At 39.2% G+C, this 26230-nt stretch overlaps 1 protein-coding gene across 1 annotated transcript in view; it reads left to right on the plus strand.

Moving 5' to 3' along the window:
* Positions 1 to 3627: 3627 nt before the first annotated feature.
* Positions 3628 to 26230, plus strand: part of TESPA1 (thymocyte expressed, positive selection associated 1) — a 29946-nt gene continuing 7343 nt past the window's right edge. The window contains 10 exon segments of the mRNA XM_036237237.1: positions 3628 to 3784; positions 13108 to 13315; positions 14270 to 14312; positions 17340 to 17389; positions 18059 to 18112; positions 18833 to 18869; positions 19142 to 19240; positions 20991 to 21199; positions 22780 to 23585; positions 24685 to 24778. Of these exon segments, the coding sequence (XP_036093130.1) occupies positions 13153 to 13315; positions 14270 to 14312; positions 17340 to 17389; positions 18059 to 18112; positions 18833 to 18869; positions 19142 to 19240; positions 20991 to 21199; positions 22780 to 23585; positions 24685 to 24778 (1555 nt within the window). The 5' untranslated portion in view covers positions 3628 to 3784; positions 13108 to 13152.

Consider the following 26230-nt stretch of genomic DNA (forward strand, 5'->3'; position numbering starts at 1 on the left):
ATTTCAGATCACTAAAAGAGTACCCTCTGCAGAGGCCTGTGACAGATAGCTCTTCAGTTCTATTAGACTTAAAAATAGGGAAGATATAGAAAAATAGAAGGAAGAACTTTCCTGCAATTAAGTTGAGTGAATCAGGAGAATGAGTTAGAAAAGTCAGCAAATCTCATTTCTTAGAATCCTTTACTTCCAGAACATAGAAGCAGAGAGAAGAACAAGATGACCTTGGTGGCCCCTTTTCTGTCTAGAGAAAGTTGGGAAAACCTTTAATTAGTTAAATTATGACCAAGATCTCTCTTAGGATTCTGTCCACTCTCTCTCCCTACTTCTGAGCCTTTGGTACAAAAAGGACACAAATTCACTCAAACTTTCCCATCAGCTATTTGAAGGAAAAGACTCAGTGAAAAATGAGTGTTTGCAAACCCCAGAGCCCGTGAAAGGAGAAAGTTGAGAAATGAAATGAAAGCAGATCACTTGCATCTGGGCCCGGGCAGAGGGGCCCAGCTGCTTGGCCCAGAGCAGAGGCTGTGAGCAGCATCTTCTCCGTCATGGGACATCCTCTCTGGGCAGCTGTCCTGGCTCTGCCCCAGGTCTGGCTGGGCAATCTGCCAACTGAGCTCACCCTCCTGTAGCTTCAGAACTCACGCACGCCGCCCCCCTCCAGCTCATCTGTTCTGATGGACACATTCATGCTTAGAAATTATTCTTATCAGTGTTATCAGGTTATATGTCTAGAGGTTAATATCATTCAAAATCAGTTTTTACTTGGCTTTGCAGCAGACAAGAGTTTTTCTAATGTATTCTCTATTACTTTTATAAGGATTTCTTACCAAGGATCTGTCACTAATATTTTCATTTTCCATAATAAACCATGCATAAAATAGTGTGTGTTCATGTTATAGATTTCTAGAGACAAGAGAATCTTAGAAAACATTTTTCTATTTGTCAGAAGAGGAAACTAATATCAAGTGAAATTAAGTGACTTTCATATAGGGAGTGTTAAAGTCAGAAGGCTTACTTACTCTCAGTTCAGTGTTTTACTAAATTCCATAAAGCACGAAGGAGGGCACCCTAGAATGACAAACTGGCCATGTAATGAGGTGCTAAACTGCTGAATCGCATAGATAGTAGAGCTAACTCATCACCTCATTTAGTATAAGTGTTGTAATTTTTAACTAGGGGGAGGGGGCAGGAGATGAACAAAATATCTCATAAAAAACCTTCCGAAATCCTGAACCGCATTTACACAAAAAGGGGAATTGGTTAAGTTTTCAGGACATACATGAAATATACCATCAGACAATTTCACGATGTCAATGATATAGAGGCACTTAATGTTGTCAAAGGAGGGAAGGGTAGATGAGAGAATGAGCGAGAGACAGACAGACAGACAGACAGAGACAGAGACAGAGAGAAAGACTCTACATTGAGAAAGATTTACAAATAGGGAAAACACAGCAAAATGGAAGGAAGAACTTTCTGGACTTCCTTCTCCTAGAAATCATATAGCCTTCATCCTTGACTTTCAGCAACTGCTTATAGAGAAAAAAAAAAAAAAAAAAAAAAAAAAAAAAAAAAAAAAAAACCTTTTTTTTGAAAAATAAATCGAAATAGCAATTTTTTAAATTAACAAAAAAAAACTCTAGAAATTTGCTTGTGAAATGTCTTCTTTAATGAATGAGGTCATTTTGATAGATATAGAAATACGGCATGCTGGAAAAAAATTTGAAAGTGTGTATTAAAGAGCCTTTAAAAAGTAACTGTAATTTGTCACACATTTACCATGAGTTATTCCCTGTACTGAAAACTCTACATCTCTTTATTCTACAGCCTACAGCTTTCGACACCCCCGTTAGGGAGATTATCCCCATTTTGCAAAGAAATTGAGGTCTAGAGATGTTAATTAATGTGTCCAGGACTACAGAGCCACCTAGTGCCAGAGCCTGATTGTAAAGCCTACTCTCCTAACCATGAACCTACCAGAGTTTATCAAAATGTTGGCATTTTGGTGAAGACAATTATTCCGTATGCTGAACAGTCTTGTTGTGCCTTCAGAGACATTCAGTTTCTCTGGTCGTCTGGCATTAAATAGCAAGAGCAGCTTCCTATGCCCCTAAAGATGAAAACGCCCTCACATATTTACAAACGCCTTCTGCAGGTAGTGCTCTTCCTATCACCAACACACTGAAAATAATTGTTAAGGAAAATACTGAATTTCAGAAAGTTAGGGTTAAATTTTTTTTGAGTGTTTTATTAGTTTTGTTTTTGTAGTTAATTTGTACAGAAAAGAATAGTAATAAAGAGACCAAGAGAGGAAAAGACTAGGTTTTTTACTTGACGTTGAGGTAATTCTCAAAAAAAAAAAATCATATATTTAGCACATACTATATACTGGAAAATATGTTAGACATTTCATCCCTACATATAAATGAAAGTGTTGTATTTGTGCGTGCGTGTGTGTGTGTTGTGTGTGTGTTTGTTAAAGAAAGAATGAAATTTTTACTCATCCTATCCTTGAAGAAAGCAATGTTTAGAGAACTTAATTTGCTGAGTGAGAATTTTATTTAGGCTTCTTTCCACCATACTACTGCTCTACTGTGGCTATCTAATAAAGTTGTTCTATTGGCAATTAGAAATGGAATTCGAGAACACAGTAAAAAGAGATCCAACTGTAGTTATAGTCCAAAAAATTATAAATAAAAGAATGAACAGGTGAAAATCAGTCACATTTAGCACATTAGAGGTGTGCCTTGTACAATAAATATTGTGATAAATATTCATAAGTAAATCACACAGAAAATGACACAGAGTAGGATAAAAAAAAAAGTGAGATAGGAGATAGCTGGAATGGTATAACATCAAACAAATGAAAAAGAAATACCGTTAGCAGGTAATGGAGAAGTGGGGAGAGGGACAGTCAACCATGCTGAATGCTAGTCAGGGTGAAGTGATTGAGGCATAGAAAAAACTTTTTGAATTTAATAGGCTTCTTGGAACTAAAAGCCAATAAGTTGAAGACATTTCTAGGGTGCGGAGGATTTTTAAAAATCAAGTTTTAAAATTTTCTTGAGAAATCAACCATTTACTTTAAAAAAGAAAAATTTTGAAGTGGTTTGAACATAAAAACAAAGTGCCAAAAAGTCAACCTGGAAAAAGAAGTGGCTTATGATGGTATACAGTACTTGAAAACAAGCTTCTGGAAAATTTACCAGAGTTGTGAAAACAGATCCATTTTTGGCTCAGAGCCCTCTTAAGTCTGTGATAGGGCTGTAGGCATCTTCTCTGAGATAAATGTGAGTTAGTTTTCTAGAGAGAGCTTTACCATCATTTTAGATACCTCCCCTCCTGGGGACAGCAGGATTCTAGTTATATGGAGTGAAGACTTTCCTATACACCCATGGTTACATAAGGTGTACCTCTCCTTTAATAGAAAAAGATCCCCTGTTGTTTTAGAAAGACAGAGGCAGCTCTCTGACGGGAAGGGCTCACTATGGGTGAGCTCAGTGACTTCAGATACTTTGTTCTTCAGTCAGTCGCCTGAGCTAGAGCAAAGGATGTGGCTGGGTGGGAGGCGGAGACTGTGCATATGTGTAACTCTGTGTGTGTTTTCTCATTTCCGCTTCCCCTTTCAAGCTGGCAACAGCAGTTTAATGAGGACAGAGAGAAAGGTACAATATGCAATATGATATTTTCTCACTGTCCTCACTTCAATCCCACTACCTGGGAAGGGCTTGTCCCAGCTCTGATAGCCGCTTTGCCTCAGACTCAGCTCTCTACCAGCAGACAGGTGAGTGCAACTTCCGCCTCAATTTTAAGACTGTATTAATTTAGGATGGTGCTGGAAGACAGGAGGAAACTGAGCAGAGAAAAATCAGGCTGTTGAGAAAAGGGAAAAGTCAGGAGAAAATATCCCACACCCCTGACTTCAACCTTAAAAAATTTGTCATTGTGCCTCTCAGAATAAGAAGGTTCCTTTACTTTCTTTTTTCCTTCCTATTACTAATGGAGTATTCATTCTAGGGTCAAAAAACATGGATTCCTTTGATGACCTGAATTAATATGTAGGAATTCTTCATCTTTCTCACCTGAGAAGTTTCTCTCTGTATCTTGCTGTACTCACTTTTGTCGTAAATTAAATCTGATTCTAAACTTTGAAACATTCTCCAGGAAAAAAAAGTTTTTTAGCTTCATTGCAGGTCTTGTTCTAGCATCCATAACAATGACTATTGGGACTATCTTGCCTAAACCAATTTTGATTTTTGTGGGTATTAACTCTTTCTTCAGATGCCATGGAACAAAGCTATCGAGGAGGTAAACTACAGCAAGATATATTAGGGTTACATGTGAAGAATTTACACAATTAGACAATAGCAGACCAAATTAACTAGAAAGCTCAAGATAGATAACTATCTGTCAGGGTTGTTTTTCAGGCTACCCATCTCAGAGATGGGTATAGAAATATGTTGACCACTCAATGACCTACATAATCCAGGGGTGAAGGATGGATTCTGGGCTCCTCCAGTGGTAGCTAGGTTGAGCATGTCACCACCAACATAAGTTTTGGGGAGGGGAAGGGAGGGGAGTGGAAAGATCCACTACACTGGGGTTTTCCCATTTCCCTGTTGTGCTACTGAGCTCACCAGTGGGTGGAGGAGAAGAGGTAGGTGCCCAATGCAGAACAAGGACAAGATAAAAGAGCCCCTAAGAAGTGGCTTGATAAGACATGAGGATTTGAAAGTACTAGTGACTCTGTCTACCACAAATGTCCCTGTAGAGAGGCCAAAGGACTTTCTAGACAGTACATAGCAGTGCCAAGGATAGGAGGTTCGAGGCTTTCAACTCATGTGTCCAAACTTTAGATTTAACGGTTGTTAAGCTCAAGTGATAATAGCTAAAGATCTGGTGTGATTCTTCTATAACATGAAGCATTATTAGCTAGAGGGTAAGCCAGGTTTATTGTCCATCTCTATATATTATCAAAGATAAGCTAAAGATATTACAAAAGGAACAGAAAGAGATCTAACAAATAATTTCTTACCAACAGACATGCCAGGAAGTTTAGAAACTCTTTCCAACCACACTAAGAACACTGTCTCATAATTCCATTGCTCCTCTGAAAGTTAGATGAAATCCTGTAATTAAGCATTATGTAGTAGCCATAGAGACCCAACACAGCCATTTTTAGTTCAAGGTTCATGATACATATTCTAATAGAGAATTGGGAGGAAGTTTGGTCCACCTCAGATCATGATTCACAAGATCCACTCTGGGCTACAGGAAGGGGAAAAGACCAGACTTTTACTTCTACTTCCTAACTGACAACTGTTCTGTTTCTCACCTAAAGGACAAGACCTACGATACCCACTGTAATCTGTGCCCTACCCACACCCAGGCCTAATGCAGAAAGGTATAAACACAGATTTTGAGAAGAAATGGTTCAGATATTGTGAAAGAAAAAGAAAGAAGAATAAAAATGAATACATGAGGGAAAGAGCTTCATTACCAAGGAAACAAAATAAAGAATTAAAGATATGAACTCACAGAACTAACTTGATCAAGAAATCTGCTCATTCTCCCTCCTGTCTCTAGACTATTTGTAAATCAGTACAGGTGAACTGACGTTTCATATTCTTGATGTCTTTAGAGCTCACCCAGATGAAAAAAAAAATTAGTGTCTCCTGACACGGAGAGCATAGGATTACTTTTTTCCAAACGTACAACTTTAATATTTCTTGTAACAGTTTACAAGCCTTCCATAAAATTCATCCACATCATGGAGGTGAAAGTAAGGAAGAAAGGGAAGGAGAGAGAAAGAGGTCTTAGACAGCCTTCTTTCAGTATTTATTTAGCTAAACTCATTTTTGGAGAGAGGGGGTGAAAATGGAGGGGGAAAGAGTTATATTGATAAATCAGCATTTTTGTTGGTGTCATTTATCAAATAACATCTCCCTTTTTTCCGTGAAATAGATTGAAATGCTCCCTTAGATTATAGAAGTCTCAGAATGTTCAAATGTGATTCTTAGGGTAATTTTTGTTCTGACGATCTTACAAACTGCAGTAACATGACAGGATTCGAAATTAGATATTTCCTATCTATGAAGACATGTGAGAGGATGTTACAGGTGGGGTATATAGAATGGGGGGAGGGGTAGTCAATGTGGCTTAAAATGGAGTTTGTTCCATCTACAAACAAAAATGTTGGCTGCCCTATGATTTCCCATAGTCCTTTTCAATGGCGTTGATGTGTGTCTTGATGGTGAATGCGGATAGGATGCAAAAGTTCTTGTGGGCCCCATCGTGGAAACTCCGTTTCTTCCTTCTCTCCTCCCACGCTTGTTTTCACTCTCAGTCCCATTTCATAGGCACTGCTTAGGGTGTAAGAACAACACAGACAGAAGAGAAGAGAGATATGTCTGATCCATGTCCCTGCAAGGCCTAGAGTACTAAAGGATAACCTGGGTCTGGATCTTAGAAACCAAGAGTGACAGGAAGAAGGCTGTCTGACATAGAGGAAGAAAGCACGCACCTGGGACTCAGAATTCATGAGTGTGAGTTCCATTTATAATCATTAATATTCTGTGCAACTTCAGATAAGCCTTTCTCTCTCTCTCTCTGTGTGTGTGTGTGTGTGTGTGTGTGTGTGTGTGTGTGTATAAAGTTATATATATATACAGATATATAACTTTTTCTTTCTCTTCCAGTTTCCTCAACACAAAATGAGTGACCAGGATTAGATGATCTATCCAATCCCTTTAGACATTAAGTAAGAATGCAGGTTTCAGTTATTGATTATTTTTTGTCTGTGTTTAACAGCAACATCCCTCTCTCACCATCTGGATTTTATACATGCTAATGTATCCCACTGCTCACTCCTTTCTTTCCTTATTCCTGAAGACAGTCCAGCTTTAGTGAATGGCTTAGACTGGGGGAAGATTAATAATAATAACTATCATTTATTAAGCACCTCCTTTATACATCAGGGACTTAATATATATTATCTTATTTTAACTTTCAATAACTCAACAAGTTTGGTATGTTATTTGTTTTACATATGAAAAACTTAGTTTTAGAGGGGCTAAGTAATTTTACCAAGGACATGTATAAGTAGACAGACTTATTCCGAACAAGGCTTACTCTAATTCCATGGCCCATGCTCTTTCTATAGCTTTCCTTTTCAAGAGTTTGCCATTCTTATTGAGCTCCTTAAAAATATTCCCATGGTGAGATATCTGTAAGCAGAGCTGATATTTAGCAGGTACAAATTGGTAGGCCCACACTAGTTGTTAAAATATTAAAATATGTCCACACCAAATTACTATAAATATCCATTGCTCCAAGCCCTTTGAGTGCCCATGACCAACCCTGGTACTCCAGCCCTCCCAAAAGATTCCCCAGATCTAGCACCCAAAACTCAGTGCCATACTAGCCTTGCACTCATGTGACATAGCCACGGGCTGTGACTGGTGTCAGCTCTGATTGATCTGTGTCATCCCATCAACAATGTTAAATGGTCTGAATGCCACAACAATCTAAAAGTAATATGAATTTCCAGGCAGACTTTCCTCTGGGCCCTGGCTGCTAACTCTCTCTGTAAGCCTGAGGAAGCCAATGCTGCTTCATAACCTTCCAGTTGGAGTCAAAAAGGAAAACTATGTTAATCACCAAACAAAGCAACACTTCCTTCACTAAGCCTGTCACAAAGCCAAGTATAAATTATTTTTGGCTTATGTCGCCTTTTCTATACTAACCTGTAAAATGGAGAGTTTGTGTAGCATGTGAAATGGAAATTTTACTAAAACAGTTCCTCCTTTCCTTTATCCCAAGTTACATTTACCGCTAACACGTGGGTGGTGATCTTAGGTTATTTTCTTATTCTACTATTACTGGAAACACTGTACAACTCAAGGCAGAACAACCCGAGTTTAAATCTCAGCACTACAAGATCAAATATATGTCCTTGGACAAGTCACATATCTCTTTGAGCTTCAGATAATATTTACCTCAAAGGTGATTGTCAGGAGTAAGTGAAGTTGTTTGTTGGAAGGTTTTAAATATAAGGTTCTCTATACATTTTATGATATATTATGAGTTATGATGTGTACCTATTGCTTTGACTTGTTTATGTTAATATATAGTGAAGCTCTGACTATATTCCTGAGAAAACAGAGCCTGGAAGTATGTGGTATTCTCAGTGTAGTAACAATAACATACCCATAAAAGTTTTCTCTGCTATGAAAGTTACTGCTTCTGCTGATGATTTTTTGTTTAAAAATATTCATTTAAAAGCTCTTAACCAACTCCCCAGTATTAAACCACTAGAGATGATTTCTCTTGTCTCACTTTAATCCTATCTGCTGCAATTTCTGATTTTAACTATAACATCCTCAGAAGAGAGAATTCTCTTGTACTCTACATGGTTGTAGTCAAATTCCAAAACACTCGACAGATTGTGGAGAAATATTTGGGGAGTGAACCTTTAGAAAAATGTAGGGAAGAGGAAGGACAAAGGGCTGTAAATGATGGCCAAGGGAAAAATAAGGCTTTGGAGTGATTCAGACAAGTAGCAATATAACCACGGGGTAGTTTTTTTCTTGTGGGTTTATTTGAAGGGGGTAGTAGTTAGTAGGAATGTCAGAGAAAAGATATTAGCTGGCTTCAAACTTCTATCCTTACAGAAGGTAGATTAAATATATTGTTATAATATAAATCAGCATCGAGAAAGATGGTACTCAGATTCCAGAAGGAACTTTTGATCAAGGAATGAAAAATTAGAACAGAAACTCTAGGAAACAGTTTGTAAGATAGGAAATTTTGATAGTTTAATCTTATAAATTCAGTCAGACTTGTATGAGCCCTATATCAACAAAGGTTGACATGACTATGCCTCAAGCCTTTTTCTTCTTCACTACAAGGTATACAAAATATATATATTAGGATTTGAGACCATGTGAAATGTCAGGAGCACCTGTCCTATGACATATACTAGATAATGATTATTTTTCAGGATCAGTACAATTCTTGCTCCACTGCAGACACAGCATTTACTGAGTCCCTTCTGTTGTCAGGTATTGTGCTAGGCCCTAAGATAGGCTTTAGGGGACAAGTTACAAGGAGTGGTAGATAATGAAGAGAAAGGTAGCCACTTATCTCTTGATAAATAGGGTGCGAGCATGTGTGCCAGTTGCTAGAGGTGGGTAATAGAAAGAAGATGACTTGAGTTGGCCTTCTAAAGGTAGGTAAAACTTGTTTGGGTAGAAAGGAAGGTGAGTAAAGCCATATAAGCTAAAGCAAAGAAGCAGAAAAATGTCAAGAAGTGCTGGAGCTGAGGGAGCAATATCTGACTGACTCACACTCATTTTGGTTCCTTCTCAGCCTCCCTCATTCAGGCTCACCACTTTCCTTTGTTGTTAAAGTTGGAAGTCTAGGAATCTCTTAAGTCCCTGTTAATATGAAAGAGAATTTGCTAAATGAGAAGTAACTCCAGAGGACACTGGACCATTTCCTAATTCTTACAGAGAAAACTATACAAATGCATTTTTTATAGGTTATTATTCCTACAAGTATTTCCAACTCGACTAGAATAAATTCATAAACATTGATATTGGCAGAAACATATACAACATTGAGTACCACCAATTCATGTTTTAGAAGCTAAAACCAGTGCCCAAATAGAACACTTAATTGACTTGCCAGAAGTCAATTGGACAAAAAGGTTAGAAGAAGGCCCAAGTCTCCTGATTCCTACTCAGTGCTCTTTCCACTGCACCAAACTCCACTGTACATGTAGGTGTATGATTTTGTATGACTTGTTTGGAGGAAATACCTCCGTATCCTTGTCTCTATTACAAGGGGCCATGAAACCTTCAAAGGTGCCATCTTGACAGTTGAGTGCACCCATCCTTCAATTCTTTCTAACACTCCCCCTGCTGATGTGCTTATTTGATAGTCATTTGCCACTTCCTCCAGATTTCCACAAAAAATACCCAGTTTCTTATCTCCCAACTGCTCAGCTTCCTCCTGTTACCACTAACCAGACAATTCTATTTCCCTATGCATCATAATATTGCGGTACTTGTAGTGTCCCCATTTAACACCCCGTGAACAGGTCTCTACAACCCAAGCATGGAAGAGATAAAGGAAAATTAATTTATTCAACTCCTTGGTCCCACACCCAGTTTGCCCCAGTTGAGAAAATTAGCTTAGATATATCTTGCACCTTTTATTTCACACTGGAGACCATTGTTGCTTTTTCAAGTGGAGAAATTATTTATTTCTCACCCAAATTGCTTAGAAATGGCTGTCATTCTCAATAGGCAGTATAGTCTTTAACTTGTCTATTCTTCTTCTTGTCATAACTATAATAACCACTTATTTGTAAGCCTTTCTTAAGCCTTGCGGATTTGGTTTCCATAGGCATTTTCCTTCAGGTATTTACATTAAGTAAAACTTTTGTGCATTGAACAGAATAGCAAATAGAAATTGTTAAGAAAATACAACTTCCGTTCGCCATTATGGGAACTCGTAAGTAGAAACGGTTGTATAATAACTCTCAAATTCACCCTCATTCTCCAACTCTCAGCCAAAAACATTTTTACACGCTTAGTAAACACAAAATTTTAAGCTTATAGTTATAGTTTTGAGGTTGATCTCCCTACGTGTGTCTATGACTCTGTAAGACACTGAGCTCCTATGGGGAATAGTCACCTACTAAATAGTCATTGATTTAGAGAATAAGTATTTATTAAGAAACTATGGCAGTGAGATACCCAGACAAAAACCTCTGTTTTCAGAGAGCTTATTTACTAATCAGAAGAGTAAACAATAAATTAAATTAACAAATAAAATATGTTAATGATAAGAACAACAAAGAAGAAAATCAAGAGAGGAAGGAACTCAGTGAAAAAAGACTACTGTAGCCTATAGAAGCCAGACCTGGCTTCATGGAGAAAGTTGGTTAACAGCTGAGCTTGGGAGGTTAAGTGTGCCAAAGGCTGAGGGAACGGAAGCGGGGAGGGAAGTAAAGAACATGAGAAAAACCTAGGGTTAAGGAAAAGAAACATTTTCAGGGGCAGACAGAAAATTAACTATATGAGTGTGACGTATTTTCAAATACGTGGGACTAACGTAGAATAGATTCATATCACTGAGGATGTTGAAACCCAGGTAAAGGCCTCCGTATACCATCTTAATTGCTAAGATTCTATCACTGTGCTAGGCTAGAGTGCCCTCATTGAGAAACTGAGATCAAAGAGAGGGACTGAATTTTCCATTAACATACCATTAACAAGTAGCAGATTCCCTCTCTCCTTTCCTTTCTCTCTCACTTCCTTTCTCCCTTCCTCCCTTTCTTCTTTTCTTCCTGCCTTCCTTTTAAATAGCCCTAAACTCCAAAAATGCTCTTCTCATGATCTGATGTGTTCTTGTGATTTAGAGAAAGTCCTTTTGCTATGGGAATTAAAGACATAGGTAAGACAGCCTTTGGCACATTTTTTCTCTGGGCTCACTGACACCAACCTATTAAATCTTTTAGAAATGCAGAACTAGGTAAATGAACTCTGATCAAGGTTTTTTAGACTGTTTTTCTAAAACCTTTCTAGTGGCAGTTTTATCATCTTTTTATCACCTCAAACAGCTCTGACCAAAAGACAAGTTATCTCTGTTACCCCTCTAGGTGGCTTCCCTATGTCAGAAGCTTAGTTCAATCACTTAATCTCTCCTAAAAGGTGCAGGCAGTAGACGAAGAGCCATATGCCCAGGGTTAACAAAAGTTTCATAGTGCCAACTGCTGTCTCTCCTTGGAGAAAAATATGTCTTAGGCTGGACTTGAAATAAAAGAATTGAGATCAGACAACAATAATTGTGTATTGTTTTTCTCTGTATATGCTTTATCTGTAGCAAGCAGAGGCATGCAAAACAATTTTATTACCCTAGGAATATGTTTTATATTCAGGTTGTTCTTTTCAAAAATAGCTATTTTAGTGCTAAAATTGTTGAATGCCTCACTAAAGATTTTGGTTTTAAAGGTTTGAGGAACAGGAGTGTCTAAAACCTGGCATTCTTCTTATTTTTTCCTTTTTTTTCTTCTTACTCAAACAGTTAAAAGTGTAGCTATGACGATGAAGCCGTTTATGGCACCTCCAGAGACCAGAGGGACAAGGCAGTGAAAGCAATGGTCCCACTTCCATTGACTCTCTGTCATGGGTCTTGAGTGTGGAAGACGGGAAAGAGGCAGGAGGACAGATCTACACCAATGAATGTCCATCAACCTCAAGTCTTTTTAAGCTCTATTTGGACAATTGAGTGATCTTCTCCTTTTTATTCCTCTTTAAATGAGAGACTAGTGCCATCAGAATTTACTTTTTGGAAGAATACAGAGCTGTTGATTAGGCAGTGCTAAATGAATTACAAGTACATTGACGAACTAGGGCATTAATGCATAGCTGTGGAAAAACCCATGTTGATGGTGTAGAAAGTGATGACCCTGAAGGTGGTAGCTGATAATCATTCAGGCGAAGTCTCCTTGTTTTTATTGTGGGATTTTTTTTTCCATTGAAAGGAATCCTATGTTGATGCTAATGTATAAAACAAAAAGACAAAGCAAAGGAAACTCAGAATAACTGAGTTAGAATGACATCATGGTGGTGGGACCTTCAACTTGAGATCTGGGACTTTTTCATATATCTTTTATGAGGATCAAATAAAGTAAATTTTCTAAATTTCAAATTTTAAAATATTGTAATTTCAATGGAAGATTCTCAGAGACAAAATTCTTAAATTAAAGAGAGATGTTTTCTAATACAGCATTTCCACTATCGTGAAAAATAGCGATTAAGTCAGATGAGCTTTCTCAATTCCTGTAAAGCATACGATGTTTTGAAGTTTCCGGACTTACTGATTTGAAAGATTTGCCCTGATATTTAGATTTTTCAGAGCATTCCTTTTTTTGGAAGATAGAGGAAGGGCTAGACATCTCTCCCCTCCTCCTGAACAGGCAGAAGGGTCATGCTTCTCTGTGCACAGCCGGGAAGATGGGAGGGTGGGGTGGGAAGACCTAGGGGTGGTTGTTTCCAAACAGAGGATAAGGAAGTACCACCCTGTTTCGACTCTCAGGACAGCCTCGCTGTGACGGGAGACCCTGAAGTCTGAACCAGAGCCATGGAGGGCTCCGTGCTGAGCCCTACTTCTTGGGAGAAGCGACGGGCCTGGCTCCGTCAGAGCCGCCACTGGCAGACACAGGTCCTGGAAGAAGAAGCTGCAGCTGCTCTGCAGGATGTCCTAGATCCTGAACCATCTAGCCTGGATGATGTTTTCCAGGAAGGTAAGAGGCAGTTGGGCATCAGATAGACTTCCACATTGTCTTGTGGTAGGAAATATGTAGCAGCAGGCATGGGTCTGCAAAGTGTGGGCAGTGGGTCCCTTGTTTAGGCTAGGCCCTCAAGGAAGCTCATTTTGTATGGATTACATGAGTTTAAGGGAAAGAGGGTAAAATAATACAAGATATGAATTATGTGAGAAAGAGACAGGCAAGAAAAAGAAAGAAGCACATTTTGCATCATCTTAAGGTGATGTCTGTAGGATTCAAGGCCAAGGTTCTCTGTGAATGGTTTGAGGTGTTTTATTTTATCTATGTAAGGTAACACTCGACTAGAATGCCAGGACTCTAGCTGAAACTCTGTCACTAACAAGCTGTGTGAACTTTGGCAAGTCACTCACTCTCCAAGACATATTTGTCTCATCAAAATAGTAGTAGTACTTTTTCTACATGCCTCTCAGCTTCTTTGGGGTTCAAATGAGACTACGGCCATCAAGTAAAAATTAAAATAAAAAAATAAAAAATAAAAAAATTCAATCTTATATAAATATAGGATGGTGCTTTTTGTTTTATCTTGTTCTCCCCCACCCCCCCCCACCTTGGGTTTTTTTGTTTGGTTGGTTGGTTGCTTGCTTTTTGTTTTGGTTTGGTTGGTTTTGGGGGCCTTTTTGAGAAGGATTCACTCCCATTCCTAAACTTTGAGGAAAAGAGAGCCGTGGGCCCAACATCCTCGGCATTTGCTAGGTTTCTGGGAGGAAAGGGGCAGAGAGGCAGAGAAGAACTATCCACTATGTTTATATATCACTATATTCCTCTCATATCTCAAGGAAATATTTTATGGGGTGAAAAGGGATTCACAATGTGGCTAACAAAAGGATAAACTTACAAAGGGGGTGAATTATAAAAAAGAAATTTGATTTCCTTTAGTTCTCCCAGTGATCCGATATCTGACTTTTCTAGGGAATCCAATCACCAAGATAGAAGACTGGCTGCAGGATTGTGGGTAAGTGCTGGAAATGCAATGGGGCTAATCATGGTTGATGGTTGGACATGCTAATAGGCACTGACTCGTGAGAACTCAGAAACAGAAAATGGGTTTGAATTGGGCTTAATGATTAGAAGTGAGATTTGAATTCGTGGTGGTGGGGATTCTAAGGGTTGGGGATGAGTGTGGGCTATGAATCAAGTGCAGCTCTGGGCTGAAACTAAATTGGGATGGAGATCCGGAGATATTGTCTGGATCTGGTCTAAAGCCAAGAATGATGAAAGTCTACAGCTATGGAGAATGTCTGGGCCTAGTTTCAGATCTCTACTCCATTTCTTTTCCCTTCAGACTGGAGTTCAACACTGTGTAACAAAAGAGGAGTTAGAAACCAATTGTTCTATAATCAGAGTAATTCACCACTGTATTGTTTATTTCTACTGCCGAACACAGGAAGAGAGGCTAAGGATTTACCCCAGTCATTCAAAACAGGGAAGAATTGGAGCAGATACTTCAAGACAAAATGTAGTATCTCTTTTCTCAGAAACACTTTAAAATGTGAGACCCGCACTCCATCAGCCTGTACCATTTCAGGCTCAGTCTACCCAGAGAGAGGGAAAGCTTCTGTAACCTATTTAAGCCTGATGATTTGTATGTTAATGAATTCTTAGAATTTACAACTCTTGCCTGCTCCTGATCGCCCCTCCAGGAATGTTTCAAGCTTTATATAGCCTTTAATCTAAACTCATCTATTAACATAACATAAATCCATCCTTGCTTATTTGGTAGGAAATAAATAGCATTAAATAATCCAAGGCTGTTTATTTAAACTATGTCCCAGAGGGTAATGCCAGAAAGGGTTTCTTTTGTTTTTGTTGTTTACAAAATGTATCATCCTTATTGTCCTAATCTGTTTCACAATTTAATGACTTCAGGGTCAATTAAGGATAATCAAAGTGTAGGGAAGTAAAGGAATGTAGGAACAGGAACATTTGCAAGTTTTGTTGTGTGAGAACTGCCCTAGGATTTAAAATGCTTCACTACATTTGTATAGGAGAACCAGTTGTGTCAGTCAATGTCTTTATCTCATTAAGTACTCTTGAGTCTTACCAATTCACAACAACTATTGACTGTGCATTTGCTAACTGACTATCTAAATGGTCTAGAGGCATGCCAAGTAGTTTAAAATATGTCCCTTGACTTCAAACATATTACGTGCTGGTTGAAACTAATAAATTCACAGAAACATACGATTATAAACTCCAGAAATCACTTTCCTCAACTATATTTTACAAAGATAAACCCTGAAACAAAACATATGTTGAAAAGATAGCCTGGTAGTGAAAAAACTCCAAGATTTGAAGCTAATTTTTTTTTGCTAACTATATGTGTAAATAACTGTAAGCAAAAAACTGAAATTCTTTCTATCTCAGACTCCTCACTGATAAAGTGAACTAGAATAATAATGTTTCAAAGTTTCTTGTGAGATTTAAATGATATTATGTATGAACAAAGTGCTTCATGCTCTGTAGTCATATCTGAATGGTGAGGTTTATAAAAGAGAGGCTTCATGTTATTTTAAAATTTCACAAAATAAGTCTGTTTATCCATCTATTTATCTAGTATCTATCTATCTATCTATCTACCTACCTACCTACCTACCTACCTACCTATCCACCTACTTATCTCTTTATCTGAAAAGTATGTCCAGAGGTAAAACACACCAACTCTAGTGTAGTGGTTCCCTTTAGAAAGGAAGCAAATAGGAAGGAATAGGAGTAAAATAAGACGTTAGCTGTATCATTAACATTTTTTTTTTTACTAACAGATCTGAAGCAAACATGACAAAATGATTATATGTGTAAAAATATCATGGCAGGTGCTATGATATCTGTCATATTTTCTTTATTTTTCTGGTGTTAAAAAATTTTCAATATTTAGACTTCAAAAAGGCTATAAGGGAGTCTATTTAGCATGCTTACATTTGCCTCTGGAAGGAGAATTATTAGATACATAAAATGTTTCCAAGGTTCTATATTTTCTAAACCTCCCTAATAAGTATGTAATATTTTTAATTATATGGCAAAATCAGAAAAATCAAAGGATGATAATGGTTGATTACAGTGTGATAACTCACATTAACAAATCTCTACTCCAGGTTCCATTTGAGATTACATTCAAAGCTCATGTGCAACTCCATTTCAAAACTATTGGAAACCAAACTCCGTAAAACTCACAACACATCCGTGCTTGAAGTGGACTTAGATAACAATCATATCCAGACATCTAAATGCCCTTATGTAATATTTGAGAGCATAGCAGCAGCAAGAAGCCAGGACTGAAATCCAGGTGCTCTGGGCCCAGTTCAAAGCTTTTTCACAGACTAATTCATTCACCTGTTTTGACAGAGAATTTCTACTTGTTTGTAAAACTGAGTTGTTTCTAATACCGTTTGTTCTGATTTCTGTCTGTTCTTCTTGTTGAGATGGTAAATACCTGATAAGCCCATATCTCAAAATGTAAAAATATAATCTCTAATCAAGATACCCTGTCTGTTGCTTCCTGAAAGGCATGATATTCAGCAAGAACATGGCTCAGAGAGAAGGAAGGGTGTGTGGTAGATAAGAGGACCTCCTAAAAGTGTTTTTTTTTTAAAAATCTTGATATTTGTTTTTGTGATGTAGAAATTATACATCCAAACCCCTGCTTCTATAAATGCATCTCTCCAGTTTTACTTCTGTATTCTTTCTTTCCTATTTTACCTGGGAATTTTCCTGGAGAATTATTGCTAAGCTGACTTTAGACAGTGTGGTCAGTGCGATGGCAGCACAGTTTGAAATATGGTGCACTCCAGTCCCAAATCCCCCTGACTACCGCTATGAATTTGTTAGTCAGATAACCACTCTGTATTCGTTTTCTTCAACATAAAAATTGTTTAAGTACTACTGACTTTCACTGAAAAATTATGTGAACTTGTGGGACATATTTGAGGAATAGCGCCTTGGAAATACAGTGATTTTAACCTGTAAGATTACTTTTGGTTTTTAGATACTCTGAAGAAGGGTTTTTTGAGGAAGCAGGGCAGTCGATCTATAATGGTGAGTATAGACTTTGTTCTTTCTTCTACTGTTCTTCTCTGCCCGGATAGTGATATGGCTGTGTGTGCGTGTGTGTGTGCATGAGTGAGAGAGAGAGAGAGAGAGCACGAGCAATGGCTATGTATGTGAGAGAGTATATATGTATAGGCACACAGACATGCATGCATAAGAATGCTGACTGTCTTGTAACAGTTTAAAAAATGCCTATTAGCGATCACACAGCAGTCCAGAAGGTCCAGAAGGTAGAGCAAACATTGGCTCAGAGCCCACAGGCTCACCAGTATTCAAAGGTTATTTTTCATTAGCGGTTGCTCAGCTAACAATCACTGCTATGAGATAAGAGCTTTATAAAATATGTGTTTATATGTATGAGAGCACACCCCCATGTGCTTACTGTGTGGCAGAGGATTGTGTACATGACTATGTAATATAGAGGACAGGTTAATTACAGGCAAGTGTTTATGTGATTCTGAATCAAAATACAAATGTGACTTCTGAAGTAGTATCTGTAAAGCTTGAGGTAGTTTTGCAAACATGTGGACATCTGATGTGACTATGTGGTTGTAGATGTTCAAATAGACAGAGGAGTGTGTGTGTGTGTGTGTGTGTGTGTGTGTGTGTGTGTGTCCAAGCCTGATTTCCTGTGACCTTTGCTTTATTATTTGACAGGGTGCTCTAGCCATGGAACCAGCTTTGAAGATGACTTGACCCTTGGAGCAGAGGGTAAGTTGCACTGCTCTCTGAGGTTGGGATCTAGGAAGAGGTTATATAGTGAATGAATTAAAAGGATAGAATGGAAGGGGAGAACTGCAGAAAGATGCAGCCCATCCCTTGGGTCTTATCCACAGGAAAAGAGCGGTCTCATTATGATCTATGCGAAAGTCAGAAAGAGTCACATGCCCAGGAATATTTCCCTGCCAGCCTATCAGGACATCTGCTGGTCCATCATTGGAACTTTCCTTTGGCCCAGACATCTTTGAAACACTTTTCTGTGTAGGAAGCCCAAAGCAGCCTGAGTACGAGATGTAGGACAGGGACAGCACTACAGGAAGATAAGGACTTGAATGAAATATGGAGGTATAGCCACCTATTGGTGTCTCCTGGGACCTGCAGAGATTCATATGGTAGGGCCAGAACATAAGCCTGGAGGGCTTAATGACTCTATCCTCTTCAGGACAGGGGAACTCTTGCCTAGACACCAGTCATGGTTCAGAAGTGCAGAGGCTTGGAGGCAGTTGTACCCTGCCATATATGTCCCCCTTCCGGGTCTGTGTTTGCTAATCTTTAGACACCCCCTTAAAGAGCAGAGTTCATGGGGTTCAGCTATCCTGTGGTGGTGGCAGAGGAGAACAAAGAGGGCTGAGTTTTAAGTTCAGAGGGGCAGCTGAGGTGATTTCGATTTTCCCTTCTAACTTTCTCTCTGCCTTTCTGTTCCTTGTCCAGCCACACTGTTGGCCGCGAATGGCAAACCCTTCTCCAGGTAAGTGTAAGGTTCAGCTCGGCTGAATAATACCTCCTTCAGGAGCTTCTGAACTGAGGTAAGTGTCAGAGTCCAAGAGATTAAAACCAAAAACCTAAAGGTTCACAATAGAGTGAGATTTTCCAACCAGGAATGAGGTCATAGACTAAGTTTTCACAGTAGATGGTTCAAGGGTACTCAGCAGGAAGTAACTGTGCCCAGCAGGGGACATCTTGGAGCCAGGGTACAGACTGCTTACAAGATTAGTATGAAGTCATCTCTGATTTCTGCAGGAGTTTCCTGGAGACTGTGCGGCCCTGCCAACTACTAGATCTTGGCTGCAGTTTGGCTTCCAGCAGCATGACAGGTGGGACCAACAAGACTAGTTCAAGGTAGGTACCAAGTTTGGCAGAGGAAGAAGGGTGAGAGAGATGAGAGGCAGAAGAAAATAGAACCAAAAACTATTGCCCATTTCTTCTGAGATATCTTACTGGAGCTTTTATGCAGTCACACACTTGAGAAGTAGGGAAGAATAGTGGGGGATGTAGAGAAATCTACTACTCAGAGCTGCATGTATGTATATAATAACAGGTGTCTCTCCAATGAACTTTATGCCCCAGGAGGTGTAGTGTTGGTACCGTCACAGTTTCAGGACTTATAGTAAGTGCATAATAAGTGGTCAATAAATGTATTGATTTATTGATCGATTTAATTGAATGAAGCAATGAAATATTGATTCATTAAGGCAATTTTATATCCCTTAATGCAAGCCAGGTAATAACAATGGAATTTGAAAAGATGAAGCAGACAAAGAACTTGCCCCCAGGAACTCAACAATCCAACAGGGTGAACAAAATATACATGCAAATAACTTTAAAACAGGAGGGAAAGTGATGAAAATTAGTGAGATATAATAAAAAGTGGAATTTAGAATGAGAGTTTGAATTCGAGACCTGGTTCTGAGACATTAACCATGTCTACCTTTAGTGACTTCTCCTCACTTAGCCCTGGCCACACCCTAATTCTATTAAATCAGAATCTCTGGAGATGAGACTCAAATATCTGCATTTTTAAAAGACCCCCGAGGTAATTCTAATATGCAACCCTTGTTGAGAACGAATGATCCAGACTTATGCCCACAATGCAGATATGGAAATTTAGGACTACAGAGATAAAATTGGTACTTAAGTAACAAGCACAAAAGTAGAGCCAGGAATTCTGATTATGCAGCCATTAATTATACAAGATGATCCTTATTTGATCAAAATGGCCACCATCCTCTCTGAAGAGTGACAGTGATTATTCTAAGTCTCAAATAATCCACTGCCCCCTTAATCCCCATTGTTGTTCGGGATACATAGTTATTGAGCTCTTGTGTCATCCAGCCTGGTAGTATACAGATTCAAAAGTAGATAGGCATTGGTGCCATACAAAGAGAGAGACAGAGAGAACTTGATCTTCTGTAATGCTGGTCTTCTGTACTGAAAATGGTGCTACTAAGAGGTCAACCTCTCAAAATCAGATTTTGAACACACCTATACAGCAGGTCCTCGAATAACGTTGTTTTGTTCAATGTCGTTTTGTTATAACATTGATGAGATGCCATAGCAACTTAGCTGTTGTTTATAATAATTAGCCTATGGTAAATTTGGTTTCATTATATACCATTTTCCTTAAAGTAACAATCTATTAAAGACGTTAAATGAAGACTTACTGTATTGAAAATAATTTTACTCTCAGGATAAGAATGAGTTTTATTTTCCTTACACACATTCCCTGTCTCACACAACCACTAAGGGAAAACTGGGTGACAAGTTGCAAAGCACTTGGCATAAGCCAGTTGTATTATAGTCCATGTGTGCAAATGGCAGCTGATCTATTAATAACACAACCACGAGATTTCTTTGCATCTGTACTGCTTGTGGTTGTTCAAATTCATAGTAAATTTCATTTACCTGTGATCAGTTAGACAAAGTACTATGACAGCATCTCATTCAATTTTTAAACCAGGGCTAGATTAATAATTCTCATGTTTCAGACAGAATTTAGGTTCAGAGAAATAAGAGCTTTTCTCAAAGTCAAAGAAACTGGGTTACCTTCTGCCTCAAAGTTGCCCTATTTACTCGAACTTTCTCTTTCCAGCATTTCTGAGATTCTGGACAAGGTGCAAGAAGATGCAGAAGATGTCCTCTTCAGCCTGGGCTTTGGCCAAGAGGACCACAAAGACACTTCTCGGATTCCGGCCCGATTTTTCACCACCCCTTCCCAGGCCAAAGGCATTGATTTCCAGCTCTTCCTGAAGGCCCAGGTGCGGAGGATCGAGATGGAGGACCCTTGCCTCATGCTGGCCAGTGAGTGTCACCACAGACCATGCTCTGCTTCCGCCCCAGCCTCCAGACATTCACAACAGAGAGCAACGGTTCCAGATCCTACTTTCTGTTAATTAGCTTCAACTGACCCTTTTCTCTTGTGTCTGTTTTCTCTTATGTTTTCTTCAGTAAAGGTGGAGAACTTTGACATTTGCTTCTTTTAAAATTATCTTCAAGAGACCTCCTATTACCGTTGCTTTCTATAGGCTTTCTCTCCTTTAGCTGAATCAAACTGGAACAAAATGTCTTTAAATCTTATTCTCATTTTTTATTTCTCACTTGAAATTATCAAATGTTCCCATTATACAGCCACTGCATAAAAATCAATTCCATTTAGGGCAGTGGTTCTCAACATTCAATATGTTAAATTATGTGGAAAGTTTATAAAGTATTCGTATTCATAGGCTTTCCCTCCAGAGGAAGAGGGGTTCAGGAATATTTATTTTAAATAACCACACAGATGAGTCTTATTTATAATCCTTAGGCCACATTTGGGAAACAAAGATTTAAGTTGCCCAGATTTCAGACTAAGAAAAGATATGAGAGGGTTTCTCTTGATGAGGTATAAAAAGACTCTATTTTATTCAATATGTTAGAATACATTTCAAATTATATTCTGCTACACCCAAAACATGATGGTCTTTCTGAAGTGTTGTTTCAGATCCTTCGTATCAGATTCAACTTAAAAGCTTGGTAAAACTAGACTCAAGCGCCACCTGCTGAAACAAGGATTTTGAGTTGGAATATTTTCACAAGCACCTTGGATGATTCTTAGTCACACTAAAGTTTGAGGATGATATGTTGAATTTATTTCATGTGCCAAATCATAATTAGGTGTTAAAATTTGTAAGAACAGCAGCTAGACCAGACGAAGATAATTCTTGCCTTCGGGAAGCTTATGATTGAAAGGATACATGGTTCATCGCAGTGCTTTTCAGACATGGATGTGCATATGAATTACCAAAGGATGTTGTTAAAATGCTTGGGATATAGTCTAAGAGTCTTTGTTTATAACAAGTTCCCAAGCAATGCTGATGCTATTGGACTACTGACTACACTTCAAGAAGCAAAAGCCTAGTAGAAATGATAGAGCCCATCTAAATTCCTCTGCCCCAGTCCATTGCCTAGTCATTGCTACCCCTCAAATTTGTTGCTATCAAAAGCCTTCTATAACCCTAAAAGTTTGTTATTGTCTAAGAAAATGGGGGGTTTTGCCCTTTTTTTTTATCATGTTTGTCCTCTAAAGCAAACACAGTGGTAGAGGCCATTATTTAGAATATTCCGATGACAGAAAGGAGACTCTAAATCAAGATATAGAAATGTTTCTCATTCCTTAAAGAATTAGTTTTTGGACTACCTGGCATGGGGAGTCAAAAAGTCAAGAAAATCAAGAAAGGGGATACTGGGTGTCAGAAATCTAAATAAGAGAAACACTAGTGGGAAAATCAGCACCATCTTCTTTCTGAATTTTAAACTTTAGGGAGGTGATGATTGAAGTCAGAGATTCCATAAATAATCTTCTGCTGACCCCCAGACTCATGGTCTTCAATCTTTGTACCCAGGCAGGTTTAAGCAGGTGCAAACACTGGCTGTCACTGCTGATGCCTTCTTCTGCCTCTACTCCTATGTGTCTAAGACACCTGTTCAAAAGTTCACACCATCCCACATGTTCTGGAATTGCAACCCAACTGATGTGCCATCCATCAAAATTCTGGCCCCAGAGCCTGAACCTCACTCACCCAGAGAGCGCCTCCGGAAAGCCATCTCCAAAATGTGCCTATATACGTCCCCACGAGATCGGCTATCACCACCCCGCAATACCTGCAAAAGAAACAGTTTGGACCAAGTGGTGTGGGAAGTGATGGACAGAGTGAGAGGAGAGAAGCTGGTTCTCCAACAAGACCCTGAGTTTGGGCCAGGTTCACAGGAAGATCCTGTGCTCCCCATCAGCAGTACAAAGCTGCCCACTTCTTCCTGTCCATGTGTCCTTTGCCCTAAAAAGGTAACACAGCAGGGAATGTCCACAGTGCAAGCACCATCACAAATTCTGCATTTTAACTCCAAAACACCCTTTTGCACTCACTCTCTGCCCAGAGCAAATCTACAGTGGAGCACAGACCCTGCACAGGTAAAGAGAGAGCTATGGGGTCTACAGGCCACCAATAAGGAAGTCCATTCAGACAAGGATGAGATTTTCTGGAAAAGGAAGAGCAGAGCAAGAAAAAGCCTATTTCAAAAGAATCCCACAGGCAGGGAGGCTAAATCATTGGACCTGTCCTACATCCAGCAGAAATGGAAGCAGAGCCAAGAGAAACCAGAACTGCATCGATCTCTGACCCAGCATCTACTGGACACTTTTGACTTGGAGGTGAGTGGTTTGGAGATGAGGGAGAGGCTGGCAGAGAAAGGCTCTAGCTTCTTGTTCTTGGGTAAAGGGAATCCAGGCTCCCTGTCCTCACCAGACATGCCAATTCTCAAATTATATTCAGAAACTTTTGAGAGCAAGTTAATATAAAAGAAGATAGAGGAACGGAGCCATTTTTTTAAGAGAGTCCAGGTTTCCAGAACTGCTTTTGCAATTCCTCACCTAATCTGATCTTGAAGTTTCTCATCAAATACTCCCCATCTCACCACTTGTGGGAACTGCACAAGAGTAGACAGGTCAGTTACACACTAAGCTAAATATTATTTAATAAAATATCTTTACTTCTTCCTTGACAAATATGTAACCATAAAGATCTGGAAGTTCACATTCAAATCTAGAATGCCCAGGCTCTTAGGACTTTGGTGCTAGAACACAGTATTTTGGGCAGCCCCTGGCCTTTTCCTTCTCTTTCCATGCCAAGATCTGTTCTGCACTGTCAGAGATCCACATACATGTGTGAACACCCCAGCCTGTGTGTCCAAATGCTTCACACGCCCTACCCATACAAAGAGCCATCCATTGGACATCACTCCGGAGTGCATGTACTAGTAGAGAGGATGGCCCTTGAGAGAACGGACACCAGGCAAACAAGTGCAGTTCACTGAAGCAGGCTTGGGACCATTTGAGCAGCATATTTGGGATTCTGGGTAACCAGAGCATGGTCTAGAGGGATAGTGTAGGATCCAGGTGGGTACATCCCCTAGGTCTACTAACTCTTTACCCCATGGACTCTCAGAAACTCAGGACTCCTCTTGCCTGGGCCTATAGTACTACCATCAAGTGCTAGGATCTCTTGGAAAAGTTCTCAAGTCTTTGCCACAAAAGGAAGCTGTGATAATTTGCAACATAATTTGTATGTATCTCATTGCTCATTCACAGCAGAGCTGCACCTCAGCTCCTGCCTTCCTTACTACCAGGTTCCTGCCACAGGAAAAGAGGCCAAGTCCCTCAAGTACACTCAGCTTTCTTCCCCTAGAGCTGCCTGCCATTCTATACCTTTCCCCACCACTGGGTCTGAGTTCTGCTGGGATCTTGGTTTCAGGTGCAAAGCAACAATGAAGAGGAGGAGAGTCTCTGGCCCAGCAGATCCAGAACCCCCCACCTCTACCAGACTTTTGCTGACAAAGGTTCAAGAAGTAAGTGACTCTCTTCTCTCTCTCTCTCTCTCTCTCTCTCTCTCTCTCTCTCTCTCTCTCTCTCTCTCTCTCTCTCTCTCTCTCTCTCTCCCCCCCTTCACTGATTCTCAAACCTAGCTGCACATTGGAAAGATTTTGTAAGACAATCATAATGAAGGGCCTGCATCCTGCAATTCTGATTTAATTCGGATGGCGTGGAGACCAGTGGCTGATGTTTTTGTTTAAGCTCTTCAGGTGTTTTCTATTATGGCTGGATAAATGCTTCTCTAGATCAGTGGGTCTCAGATACTAGCATCAGAATCACCTAGAGGACTTGTTAAAATACAGATGTCTGGGCCCCATTTTCCAGAGTTTCTGATTGAATAGGTATGGACAGGGTCCGAGAATTTGCTGTTCTAACAAGTTCCCAGGTGATGCTGATGCTGCTGGCCTGGTTATCACAGCCTGAGAACTGCTCTTCTGGGGGAAATTCTGTATAACCTTAATATTCAAAATGTAGTCTACAGGCCAGCAGAGGCATTAATATCCCTTGGGGTTTTGTTAGAAATTTGGAATCCCAGCCCCGTGCCCCTCGACCTGATAAATCACAATTATATTAATCTTTAGTGATTCTTTTGCACATTGAAGTTTGAGAAGCATTGTTGTAGAAGTTTTGTAACAGGTGAGGACCAACCATGGATATTTATATGCCAGTGCTTATTTTTTTTAGCTGCTTTCTAATCAGCCTACATCACAGGACTTAGGGAAGACTCCTTAGTGTATCTCGCAGTTTTGTTCACTTAGGCCCTGAGTTCCTCTCTGCAGTGAGGGTCCAATGTGCATAGCTCCCCTCCTCCTCCTCAAAGGACAATGAACATCACATAGGTAGTTACTGCCTATTACTAAGAGTTTTGAGTTTTAACTCTTTCAGAGGCATCTCTTATACTTTTGAACATCATGGCTAAAGATTTATTATTTAAACTAAATGAAAATTAGTTTCCTATAGTTTTCACCGACTATCCCCTAGAATCACAGAGAAGATGGCCTCAGAGACAATGATTTTTCCAAGATAGTAGGAATTGAAACCTTTCTTGAATTAAGTAAATGAATCTTGTCTAAAGTTCCGTCCATTTTGCATGTCTTCTTACTATTTACTGCACCTCCTAGCCCAATAGATTTTTTTGAATAATACTCCAAAATTTCAGTGTTATTAGTCCATGAATTACAAAGATCTTTACGATTCTAACTCTTTTAATTCTAATTCTCTATGGTTTTAGAGTCCTTATCGCTCTTAATTCTATTTCTCTATTTACCTTCATCTCTAGGTATATAGGTTGTATAAGGTTCACCATTCACAAAAAAGGAAATTATCAAAAGGCAACAATATATAGTTGAAAATTTTAAGCTCTGGAGCCAAATGTCATACCTCATACTAGCTCAATGATCTTGCAGAAATCATTTGACTTTAGTTTT

Source organism: Rousettus aegyptiacus, unplaced genomic scaffold (assembly GCF_014176215.1).
Source record: "Rousettus aegyptiacus isolate mRouAeg1 unplaced genomic scaffold, mRouAeg1.p scaffold_m13_p_2, whole genome shotgun sequence".
In the NCBI taxonomy this organism is placed as follows: Eukaryota; Metazoa; Chordata; class Mammalia; order Chiroptera; family Pteropodidae; genus Rousettus; species Rousettus aegyptiacus.